General features: G+C 35.8%; 1 protein-coding gene across 1 annotated transcript in view; it reads left to right on the top strand.

Moving 5' to 3' along the window:
- LOC106458537 overlaps positions 1-13,278 on the top strand; it is a 62,505-nt gene that overhangs the window by 22,151 nt on the left and 27,076 nt on the right. The window contains exons 4-6 of the mRNA XM_013918056.2: positions 9,849-9,925; positions 10,144-10,254; positions 10,667-10,781. Coding sequence (XP_013773510.2) covers positions 9,849-9,925; positions 10,144-10,254; positions 10,667-10,781 — 303 coding nt within the window. The remainder of the gene's footprint in view (positions 1-9,848; positions 9,926-10,143; positions 10,255-10,666; positions 10,782-13,278) is intronic.

Raw genomic sequence — 13,278 nt, forward strand, 5'->3', positions numbered from 1 at the left:
ATAACCAGATATCTAGTTTATCAATTATTTGTATACAATGTATAATTCAGAAAACTAGTTTATATAGAAAATTTATGATACATTTTTGATGATTCACTTGTATAGTTCCATGAAATTTATTTTATATATTTTTGGTAAATAATCTCTAAAAAAGATTCTGATTTCTTCACATTCTGCTTGCATTGTTATGATACTAGTCTTTAGGTCCATGTTAATAATTAAATCAGTTTCAATTATAAATTATGTTGTCACCATATTATGATTTTGAATAAATGTAATGCTTTTATATTTGTATCTACACTTTGAATAATGTTCTGAATTTTCTAGACAACACATATTTACCCCCACATACGTAACAAAGGGATTCAAGTAGAATGTGGTTATTACATCACAGGTATTGGTAAACTCATCTCTGCATTGTTTATACAGACAATTATATTGTTAACTCATCACTTAACACACAGATACTGTATTGGGTGATTCACTTTTTACCTAGTTAATACAAAAATATTTGGTTTACTCTTATAATTAATATAGAGATACTGGATGGTTCAATCTTGACTATTTAATAGAGATATTAGATAATTCACTCTTGACATTCTTAATATAGATATGATGTAAGGAAAACATGTAGGTTCAAAAATGAATGTAACACAAAAATACAAAACCCTGAGCACTCTCAATAGGTGGACCTTTCTTTCTTAATACAGAAGTATTGGATGGTTAAGTCTTGGCATACATAATACAGAGATTGTGGAGGATTCACTCTTGGCGTAGTTATTGCAGAGTGGATGGTTCACTCTTGGCATAGTAATTACAGAGATAATGGATGATTCACTGTTAACATAGTTAATACAGAGATTATGGATGGTTCACTCTTGACATAGTTAATACAGAGGTATTGGATGGTTCACTCTCATCATCTTGTATATATTGCAAACGTGGTGTCTGCCTGAGCATTTGTCTGTCTCCATTTTATGGCACTGCATTTGAGAAGCTGCGCATACAGACAAAACTCAACATTCACTTTTGAAATTATGGGAGAACAGGCAGGGAATGCTCAACAATTATTTTTCATGGTTGGTGATATAAATAGCTCAGAGCTTTTGCTCTGAGTGAAACCAAGAGTGCAGCACAATTGACCTTCTTAAAGTCCATGAAATAATTTAAATAGATAGATTAACTTAAACTTTTCCAATCACTGGTGATGGGTACTTTTGCTTGTAGTTAACACAGAGATAATGGATGGTTCACTCTTGATATTTAATAAAAAGATATTAGGTGGTTCACTCTTTACAGACAATACAGACATTGGATGGTTTATTCTTGACACAGTTAATTCAGAGATATTGGATTGATCACTCTTGACATAGTTAATAGAGGTATTGGATGGTTTACCCTTAACCTAGTTAATACAAGGATATTGGATAACTTGTGCTTGGAATCTCTTGCACATGCCACCAGGCTTGAACAAAGTCCCACCTCTACACATGTCTACATTATGCCAGTTTATGACATAGTCATCAAAATGTTGTAGCCCTCCACCAATAGGAGGGTGATGTGGCCTCCATTTACAAAAATCCCCACGAGTGCCAACACATTATCATAAGCTTATTCTTTTCTCAGCACTGTCTGTGTTCAGATGTGTGCCTTTTGAGTTTCTAATCAACTCAAATGACCGCCTTTCTTTCTCTTGCGCTATGACTTTTGTTTTTGTTGCACATTTGTTCCATCAACCTGATTGCAACTTCATTTTCTGTAGCCATTATATTTGTACTTTAGGCATTTTCTCTAAATGACTCTTCTGCTCCAGTGTCTTGTTTTCTTTGGTTCATCCATGAGGGTCAGGTCTTTCAATTATAAGTGCTGCTATTTGGTCCTTTTTTTGCTCCATGTGTTTTTGTTGGGTGGTATGTTTTTTGCCCAACATATTCACTCGCTAGGTCTTGAGACTCTCCTTTTCATCGATGACTGGCTCCTGCTTGCATCTTCTCATGCCAAGTCGGTCTATCACATCTGCTGGCTTCTCTAGGAAGCTAATCAGGTGGGGGTTTTCTGTTTAAGTGGAGAGGTCCAATCCTACCCCCACTCAATATCTCATTCAATTGTGTTTTTCTCTTCAATTCCTATCCAGCCTTCTCCACTTTGGCTTGGGGATATGGAGTGAGCAGTCTTAATAGCAGTACCTTCTTTTCTCGCTGCGCGAAGGATTCTATTTCTTTTGGAGATGTAGGCTTCCTTGGAACCTCTCAATGTCTTCAGTTTAGCTCACATATGTTCCCTTCAGTGGATACTTCTCGACAAATGGACCTTCTCCCACAATCATTTGGACCATCCCATTACCATTCCCTCTGGGTACAGGACTGACCTTGCTTGGTGGCTCGATGGGGGTATTTGACCAGAGTGGGGGTTCCCATTCATCCACTTTGTCCAGAGTTTCACCTGTTTCCTGATGCTTCCTTAATGAGTTGCGGTTTTCTTCTATTCCAAGAGATTTTTGGTCAGTGGCCCATTGTGGTGGCTACTCTCTATTTTCGACATCCTGGAGCTTTTAGCAGTTCATTGGGCTCTGTATCAGCTTCTCCTGCTCCTGGCTATATCACATGGCAAAGGGGAACATAATGTTTTCTAACTTTGGTTCTTCTTTACTGGGCCCATGACCACTACATGGTGATCTTAGCAAATCATGTTCCCAGCATCATGAATCTGGTGGATGATCACTTATATCGACCCATCCAGGTTCTCACCTCGAAGTGGTCCCTTTCTCCACAGGTGTTTTGGTTGGTGTATTCTCACTTGGTAACATCCCATATAGATGTGTTTGCCACTCACTGGATCACCAACATTCCTTCCTTTTGGTCTCTGGTCCCACACCTGTTGGCTCTGGGAGTAGATGCCTTTAGTCTGGTTTGAGGGGTCTTCATCTATATGCTTACTCTCCAACCACACTTGTCCTGGTCATTACTTGGACTACTACAACTGGATGTCATTCATCCTGACATCATCAACATCCTTCTTCTCGCGTGACTATTGTCCAATCCCTTGCTTTGGCTCCGGGTATCTCTCCTTGAGTCTTTCCTATCCTGTACCAATTGACCTTCCTCTTTGTCTGTTCATGATGATCTAACTTTAAACTTTGGATCATTTGCTGTTGCTTCTGCCCATTAATTCCTTCTATTACTCATCTGTCCCAATTCTTCAAGTGGTTTTTTGATCAGGGTTTGTCCATGTCAACTGATGCTCATTATAGGGCTGCCCTGTCAAACACCTTCTTTTTCTCCCATTTCCGAAAAGCTTTTTTTCCATTATTTCTCACCTTTTCTGTTCTTTTCGTCTGGTCTGTCCACTGCATCCCTTTGTTCTTCCAGATTTGGATCTCGTTGTCCTGCATGCCCTGTCCAGTTCACCCTTGGAAGCCAATGAAACGTGTTCCTTGTACCATCCTTCCCTTCAGTCCTCTTTCCTTCTCCTCCTGTTTTGCAGTCATCATCATTCCAATGTTTTATGCCATTAATGTTTTCTGCTTCCTTTACCATTCCTCTTTTTTGTCCTATTTCCTTACCTTCCATTTCCCACTTGTACTGCCCTTCTATGTCCATGTTGTTCCCTGTTATGCTATGTGGCTCCTACTGCCTCCTTTCATGGTTCTTATTCTTGCCTGTTTATTCATGGTATCCCTCTGTTTCCTGTGATATTTCACCTGTTACCCTCACTGGTTAATTTCGTCAAGTCATACAATTCCTGTATTCTGACTGGTCCTTGGTGGATTGCTGTCTGCTCAATGTTTCTTCACACCAAATTCATCATCTACCTATGTCTTTGGCAGCTCAAACCTAATGGCCTTTGGAGGCGATCGTTCAAGCCTGTATGTGGACACCTCCCTATATGTTTGTTGCACATTCTCTGGATGACTAGCTGTTTCTTCATCTGGCGGGTATCGTTTTCCTCCTGTGGCGATTCTACACACATCTGTTGTCAACACATTATTATTAATTCTTAGATCATTTTTGCTACACTCCATCATATATCAGGATCCCACCTAGTGGCATGTAATGCTTGGTCAGGTATGCTTTATATTATATTAGCACTAGTTATGAATATTTTTATAACATTCAGTGTTGAGATGGAGTGTTTCTTTAAGATCACTGGCAGCTTCTCCAGTGGTATGTGTGTGTATATATAATTTTTTTTTTATGTGAAGGACAATCACTCGTGCAATTCACGAGTCATTCAGATGGGGATTTCTGCCTATCCCTACTGACCCGTGATTCTTATAATCAGGGTCTTTCTACTTTTCAAAATAGGTTAATGCAGACACCTATTGCATTGTCTCCAATGTGTTGTTCCTCTGGATCCCCCACCACAAATCTTCCCTCCTTCATTTCTAATGGAGCACAGGAGTCCTTACCACTTACTGTTCCCAGTTGCTGGAATGGTTGACCAAAGAGGTTTCCCCCTGCGTAGGTTTTGTACAACCAACACAAGTCAAAATTTATAGATCATGAGTACCCACTCAGCGAGAAGAGGGCTATTGTTATACTCATTGTAGTACCAAACAATGACAAATTATTTAGGATCCAAGGCACTTCCCCCAGATATTTTTGCCTGGTGGACCACACTTGTTGATCAAATAGTTTCCTATGCAAGGCAATTTTCACAGATGTTTTCTGCCTGAATGGACCACACTTGGCCATATCTTAAATATTCAAGGCGCTTCTCCGTAATTTTGCAAGGGCAGACCACACTTATTGATTTTATATTTCATGCAAGGTGCTTCCACTGAATGTTTCTGCTCAGTTGGGCCGCACTTGGCATGATCCATCATTTTGCATGGTACTTCCCCTAGATGTTTTTACCTTGGCAGACGTCACTTGGCTAACATATTATATATCCAAGGGGTTTCCCCTGGATGTTTTTGCTCAGGCAGACCTCACTTGGCTAACGTATTATATATCCAAGGAGTTTCCCCTGGATGTTTTTTCCCTAGGCAGATCACATTTGTCGATCTCAAAATCTTATGCAAGGTGATTCCACTGTTGTTTTTGCCACATGAACCACACTTGGCGTAACACATCAGATCCCAAGGCACTTCTCATGGATGTTTTCTGCCTGGGCAGATCACACTTAGCCTATTCACTCAGTCCTTCAGCCCTAGCTACTTACAGTCAGGAACTATATTATGGCTCACTATCAATATGTTCAAATATTACATTTTGCTATTCATGTGGACAGAATGCCACTTGTATGTTGACAATTCAAGAGTTCAGACAACCCACATTATCACTCTTTTATTTGTAGCCATTTTTTCTAGTCATGTGCTCAATGCTGTTGCCTGGGAGGACCACACTTGTTGGCTGTACAGTTTCTTCTGCATGGCACATCCACTGGATGTTTTCTGCCCAGATGGACCACACTTGTTTTACTCTGATGTAATCCAAGGCATTGTCTTTGGTGCATAGTTAAGTGAGCCAGTTGTTTCTTTCTTAATACCTTGGTACATACTTATATGAGCCAGTTGTATCTTTCTTAATACTTTGGTGCCCGCCAATTCAGTTCTGCTCATATTGGTTTTTCTATTTTTGATTACTGTGTGAAGAGCATACCTGTTCCAGAAGTAGTGCAATACCCCTCTCGTGTGCTGTCCATTTGTGTTTTTGCACACCCATGCTTCTGGGATGGTCGCTTTCTGCTTCCTTGATTACTTATGCACCTTCACCGGCCCCACCACCTAAGCACTATGGGATTTTAGCCTGTTTTGGAAGTTAACATTTTCTTATGCTGAAAATGTATTTCTGATAGGTACTTACCTCTTCTCACTCTTCCTTCCAAATGATGTGCCAGTGTATCTGATGTGTAAGTAATAATTCTCAAAAGTGAGGTTTGTTCTAGAATAGTAGAGGGAACTAGCTGTGCCATTACAGATGGCACAACATGATTGGTGGAAAATGATCACATGATCAGTACATGTTCAAAAGAAAAATGGCATAAATTGAGGGTTATAAAAGACTGATGTGCTTTTAGTACAAACTTTTACCAATTCTTATAAAGCAGACCAGGATCAAGATAGCTCTGGGTGAGAGGAGGTAAGTACCTATCAGAAATACATTGTCAGTGTAAGAAAATGTTAACTTCAAAACAAGCTGACTTATCTTTGAAACACAGCCTCTTCTTGTCATTCTTATGGGGTGAGTTGAATTTGGTGTCTTGGTGGAAAATCAGCTACAACCAATTATCCTGAAATATACCTCTATCTCTACACACTTTTGCTTTCCTCAAATTTTGGTTGTATTGGGAATTGATAGAATATCTACACATTTTTGGCACCTGCACCCATTTTAGGATGGCATCTCATATGAACCTTCTCAAATTCTGAGCTGTTCATCAAGTGTGTTGTAGATTGAAACTCTCTATCTGCCCCAAATAATGTTACTACATACAGACAGTTTCAGAGGTTTTATGGAGCACTCATTGTCACAATCTTTTTCCATAAGTGAGCAGTTGTCTTGGATGTCCTATGATCAATGTTTTTGCCACTTCAGGCAATTGTATTCTTAGTCTTTTTTTTTTGTAACCCATTTCCATTCCTGATGATTTGACCATGAAAATTTTAAGCTAGAGTTGAAAGAATTTATTCCTTTATGTCTGTTCTCCTCTGTGACTTGTTCTTCTAGTTATCACCAAGATCTCTTCCACAACTTGCTGGTTTCTCATAGCTCCCCTTTGATCAGCACAACTGTGGTTTCTTCTTTTATGCCTTTTCTTTCTAGTCTTTCTTCAATCTTGAATCTTCATCTTTCACTCCAAGATTTGATGTCTGTGTTTTCACAGTTTACTGTGGTCTGTCCTTTGTGAGACATACAGAATTCCTGTCTTGTATTGCCTATACATTTCTAAGGTCTTGATGCCATTTTTTCCTTTCAGTTTACTAATCTCATTAGGCTATTTTTCGTTGCTGATGTCAGTCTACTTTCTTTTTCCCACTCCTGAACAAGAGGTATCCTTTTTCTTGTATCTGTTTCATGAAAGAGGTCTTTCTACACCTATTCTTTCTGGTTACAGATTCTGTGTGAACAGGTTTTTTTAGTTTGTACCCAGTCATAAAACATGAATTTAGCATTTTGTCTATGAAGTTTCATATTTGGCATCATGGCCACAATACCCTTTACAGGATATCCCATGGGCCAATAAGTAGATAACTCCAAATGCATATTTGGAATAATATTTCAGCATCTTGCTGTCTCTTCAAATTTGTGATTCTACATACCATCAGTTATTGTACTTCAGTTGAGATGGAATCGTTAACATGCAAGTTTATTTAAAATTGCTGTGATTTCTCTTTAATAATTGTTCTCAGTGTGTGATTTGGAGTTGTCCACTCAAGACTTGTGTATTTTCTTATGAGACCTTTACATTTTTGTCTGAACCATGCCAGTCTCTATGCTTGTGCTTTATTAGAGGGTGATGTCCTCTGCATGTGGACAGACAATGCTTCAGCAGGTGTCTACCTTTCCATCTCTGTGTGCCTTTTGTGTATAGAATGATAAGAGAGCAGATGGGATATTGTTATCAATCTCTGTATGGTTTGAGCTCCACTCTTGGATGGGGAACATAGTTTTTATTTTGTTTGACTTGTAACATCTGTCATAAAGTTCATCTTGTCCTATTTGATTCTCAATAGGTGTGTGCTGATTAGAATAGTTAGTGACCAAACTTATTTTTGTATGAAGGTTTTTTCTGTGTAGATGAAGAGGGTAATTATACCCAAAAAGTTTGTGCAGTTTTGTTTTACTAAGTGATAAAATGGTCCTGTCTCCACTGTGAATTTTACATAACAAATAGGATTTTTGATATCTTACAGTGTTGTACCTTTTGTTAACGTCACCCCCGGCTACCATCACTCACAGAAATGTGGTGTCCAGGTATAATAATTCTGACGAGTTTAGTTAGGAAAGATGCAAGCTTCTTGGACAACTAGGTATTTACTAGGAAGGATTCTTTTTTGAGTGTCATTATATGACAGTGTGTCAGTCCTTATCAATTATCGTATACTTTTAACAAGTGCCTTTTCAAATGCAAATTCAACCCTTTTTATGTAGTTGTATCCGTATTTTGCTTTTTATTTCTCATGCTTAATTCCACTTGCCATCATTTAGTATTAGTGGTATCACAGTCCATAGCCTGATACATTCTCTGAATCCTTCCTCCTCTTCAGTGTGGGTAATCAGGCAAACTGTGTTTTAGAGGTAAGCCTGCCTGTTTTGAATTTTGCATTTTTAAAATTAAAAGGAATTTCAAACAGGTGCTTATCTCTGAAACACATCCCCACCCACTTTTCGACAACCGTGAGATTTGCAATTTCATATTATGACTGAAAAGAAATTGGCTTTGGGGTGGAAGGTACAGATTAAGTATTTCCCATGATGCCTGTTTAATAAGTTACATGGAAGGTAGGATGTGGTGAACTGTGTGGGTATGATATTACACAAGTACTGCACTATGTCAAGGAAATTCAGAAACTTAATGCACGTGATGTTGATGTTATAAGAAGAGGCAAACTGTGTTTCAGAAGTAATCAAATTTTTGAAATTAATTTTAATTCTAAAAATGTAAAAGTTTACTAAACTAAGGTGGTTCACTGTTATAATGGGAAAATAGCTATTTCTTGTTCATAGCTCAGTTATAAATTGCTACAAGAACTTTAACACAACTAGTTTGTTTACTATTTTAGAAGGAAAAAACCGGATTTTTATTGACATTTAATTATAAAATAGGAAGTTTACATAAACTAAGGTTATTTACTATTTCTTGTTGATAATTTGTCTTAGGAACAAAGTTTACCAAAGCTGTGTTGGTTCATTATTTCACTAGGATATTTGTTGTTAATAATTTAGATTTCCCACCTTATGAGAGAAGTTACTTTGCAACACTTATAGAATGCAAAACAAAATTTCACATTACTAATTTTAAGTGAATTACAATAAGAATTTATAGCTGGAATTATGGTAATGTGGAGAACTGAAAATTTATGTTAAATGACATTCAAATAAAATTATCATCATCACATTACATAAATATAAACTTGCTGTACATATGTCTTATCAGTTCATAATGAACTGGTAAGAAAAGCCAGGAACCTTTTTCAAGAAATACTTTAACTTTTCATTAAATATTGTTAGTTCAGAACTGTGAAATTGTGACAATTGGATACCAGTTGTTATCATGGTTAGTAATTATATGATTACATAACTCATACATTGTATTACCAACTAAAACTAGAAAGTACTAATTGGTAACTTTTTTTTTAGTACTGTTACATACTTAAGGGTTAGAGACTCAGTGATTGGATAGTACATAAACCTTTCTAATAAGAAGATCTGGGTGTGAAACGTTAGTAAGTTTAAAAAAATCTGAGAAGGAATGTGTTAGATTAGAAGTTTAACATATGTGGGTATGAATGTGATTAATAGAAAATTTAATATATCTATAAAGGTATATGTTAGTAATTTTAAGAACTTATTATTGAAAGTAATGAAGAAAATATAGCAATATGCCAACCACACTACATCTGCCATATGCAGTGCCAACAACAACTTTCATCTAACACCAGGGTTTATGAGACTAGCTGGATTACATAGTAATGGTTGAGATGCAATTTATATTATCAAATTGCATCAACAGTTGTTAAGGTGTGAACTAGATTAAGTTGGTAGTGTATAAAGTCTATTATATCTAGGAGGGAACATGTTTGCATTTGCCCATAGTATTTACATTAACCAATAGAATAGTAAAAGTTGTGGGTGTTTATTAAATTTGTAATAAATTAGTATATAATTGTGAAAATCTTACAGCTAGGTAAAGAGCTGAAGGAAATAAAAACAACTGGACATGCAAAGTATCAAATTCTTGTTCAAGAGCACAAAGACAGGTATGAAAGATATGTTTCTTTATTTATGAGAAACTCATTTAAAAACTCTGAATGTTGGATGTCTAAAAATTCAAAGCTAACAGATAATGATCTATTTTTAGTAATTAAAAAAAACTGAAACACTTGTCTAAGAGGAGATAGCTATTCTATGGAAGAACTATCTTTGTTTATGTAAAAACATTTTGTAAGTTTTATTTTCTTGTATGTTATTGTTGCAGGTTGGTCCGTATCATAAGTGATCAGGAGAAACAGCTGACTGCTGCAGTGGAACGAGCGGTCAATGCAAGGAAGCAGGCTTCAAGTTTACAGACACAACTGTACTTTGCACAGTAAGTATTTCTCTTTTGTAATCAGCTTATTTAATACATGCTTAATTGTTGACATTGATACTTATCATTTTATTGAGTACACTTGTCTTAATAAAAAAAGATATATGCACATAAACTTTATATTCAGTGATTATCTTTAATAAGATACTTCACACACTGCACAGTACTTAATGGTTTCACAATAATTAGGTTGACACTCACTTATCAGGACCAGAAAATGTACAGTTATTAATCAAGAATTGTGAATTAGGGAAGTCTAGTGAATATGTTTGACATTAATTATAACTAGTTTTATAACTTACTTTATTGTAAATTATGAAAATCTAATGAATATAATTGTCACTGCTTTTTAAGACATAGCATTATTTTTTTACAATGTACCTTAATGTTTTTTTCTTCATCTTGATGAGAGGAGGAAGATACAAGATTTAGAGACATCAACAGAACGATTTCTGGCACTGAAAACAACAGAAACGAAAGGTAGAATGAGCAAACTGCAGGAAAGTAAACAACATATGGAAACAATGGTAATTTTGCCATTACATAGATATTAAATATTTTATTCTCAGTTTTTATCTCTGCTTTTTTTTATTCCATAGCAATAATTTTTAGAGTGTCTGTTTTGCATATTACAGAATTGTTCGAGTGTAATAAGTTCAATCTGCACGTATTTCATTAGTGAAACCCTAGTTACAAACAAACCAGGTTTTTTGTTATTTTCCTATTGTGAAAAATAATTCGAATGAATGTGAATGAATAATTTATTCGCTGTTTACTGTCGATGACACTTAACCCTATTGTTTTATTCTAATGGTAGTAATGCACAAAATAATTTTTATTTGATTAAATAATGCATCAAAGAACATAGAATAATAACATGTAAAAAGCAGACAATTTCCTCTAACTAGCACATTTATTCTCGCTTTCTTACTATGCTTCAAGAGCCGTTACAAATTCATTCAAGCTAGTGGGAACGAAGCTTGTACTAAAAGAGAAATTGACAATTCTATGTTCAAAACGAGATGTAATATAAAATGTCATTTGATAGATGAAAACCTTGGTTTTCCATTGGTTATAGATAATATAGAATTAAACGTAAGAGACAGTTATTAACAAATTCTGAAAGAGAGGATGTGACAGGTGAGTGTGGCAAGGGGGAGTCTGATTTTCTATTTGATGGCTCTGTAATTAAACAAAATTAAAAATTAAAAATTATGGTTTGTTTAAATGATGACGATTTTATAGTGAATAATTTACGTTAAATTTAGTAATCATTGGTTTGGTGGTGAATAAAATAGAGAAGATGGGATGTTTACAGAAAATGTGTCACCTTTCTCACACTAGGGGTAATTCAGGATGTTTTTAAATATTACCTTATAAAATTAAGAACTTAAAACTTGTATACTATTAAGATATGGATTATTAGCTATGATTTTTTGCTGTGCTAATTGGTATAACAGAAACAAAAAGTAGTTGAATAAAATTTTGAATGTAAGCCACTAAAACCTCGTGACTTGTACAGTAAATCATGCTTGGGCAGAGAGGATTAAATTGTGAAACTCACTTTAAAATATCACCCGTTAAGGTTAATCACTTGCACACCAACTAACTCCACATTTTTTAACTTTTTTCTGACTAAACGTTTACTTCACTTAACTTGCTCTCGCTCAGTCACCTATGTATATAATATATATATATATATATATATATATATACTTTGCTCAACTGAGGTCTGAAATTTTCTAAAACCTAGGAGACGCTATGATGTAACAATACTCATTTGTCGAGAAAAATACCAAAGGTTTGAGTAATGAAATTTCTCACAACTAATGCTTTTAAAACAATCAACCTTCAACAATCCTGTCATGAAAACTAAACAGTCATTAAATATTAAGTCACAAAATAAACTAAATAATGTTTACACTAAACAGTCTTGTATATCGAACACCATTGTTCCTTGAAGGAAATCATCCAGGCTGGCATGTGGATTACACTCGACACGTTCATCTCCCTTTACCTCCATCATGTAGCCATTTCTTCCTGATTCAGATTTCACATTCTGCTTGTTGTCATATTAAACAAATTAGTTCAACTGTGATTTGGTATATTTACTTTTCATTTCCTTCATTTTTAGTATAGGGTTACACCCCTCTATTATATTGGATCCCACTCAATGGTGAGTGGTGCCTGTACAGATATACTTATTGGCAGGAGAACCTCCAGAATAGCATTTCTTACAGGATGGTTCCTGTCACTAAATCTGCATTGTGTGGCCTTTTACAAAAACCAATTGAAAATACTATCTGAGTAACCCTTGGCAAACCAACTCCTCTAAGTAGCAACTTGTAAGTTCTTATTTCTGCCCAATTTAGTGACACTTCTAAAATGGGCAAAGTGTATACCTGGTACAGAAGTGGTGCAGTATCCCAGGAGTTTTTTCATCTAATTAGAGAAGCCTTCTTTGGATGCTTTCTGAAGGATGCTCATCTCGGTAAATTTTGCACCGGACCCTCCACTTATTCAGTGTCGGAATGTAGCTAATATGTGAGAGGAGGTAAGATATTGTGTCAGAAGTTAATATTTTCATACAAAGAAAATATATTTCTTATAGATATTTGCTCCATCTCATGCTTCTCACCCTGCCTCCCCGCTTCTGGTGCTCTTTTTGTGAAGATTGGGTTATTCTGTGTAGAGGGAGCAGCTGTGTCAGGAGAGTGTGTAATTCTTCTTTAGCTGGAAAATTGCTGCATGTTTATTTGCTTGCAAAGATGCAGCATAGCCATGTTAACCCTATTGATACGGGTAGCTAGGGGTCAGAGGACATGTCATCGCATTTATAGACTTACATTATAAAGTTTATTTAACTACTATTTTATGCAAAAAAGAACTTCACAACATCATAAGTAGTGGAATTCATTGTTTTCTGAATATTTCGTATTTACTGTGCTATGTTTTAAGAAATAATAACTGAAATTTAAATATTTATTTGTAAATAGTAATAATATATATATATATATATATATA

Source organism: Limulus polyphemus, unplaced genomic scaffold (assembly GCF_000517525.1).
Source record: "Limulus polyphemus unplaced genomic scaffold, Limulus_polyphemus-2.1.2 Scaffold482, whole genome shotgun sequence".
Lineage (NCBI taxonomy): Eukaryota > Metazoa > Arthropoda > Merostomata > Xiphosura > Limulidae > Limulus > Limulus polyphemus.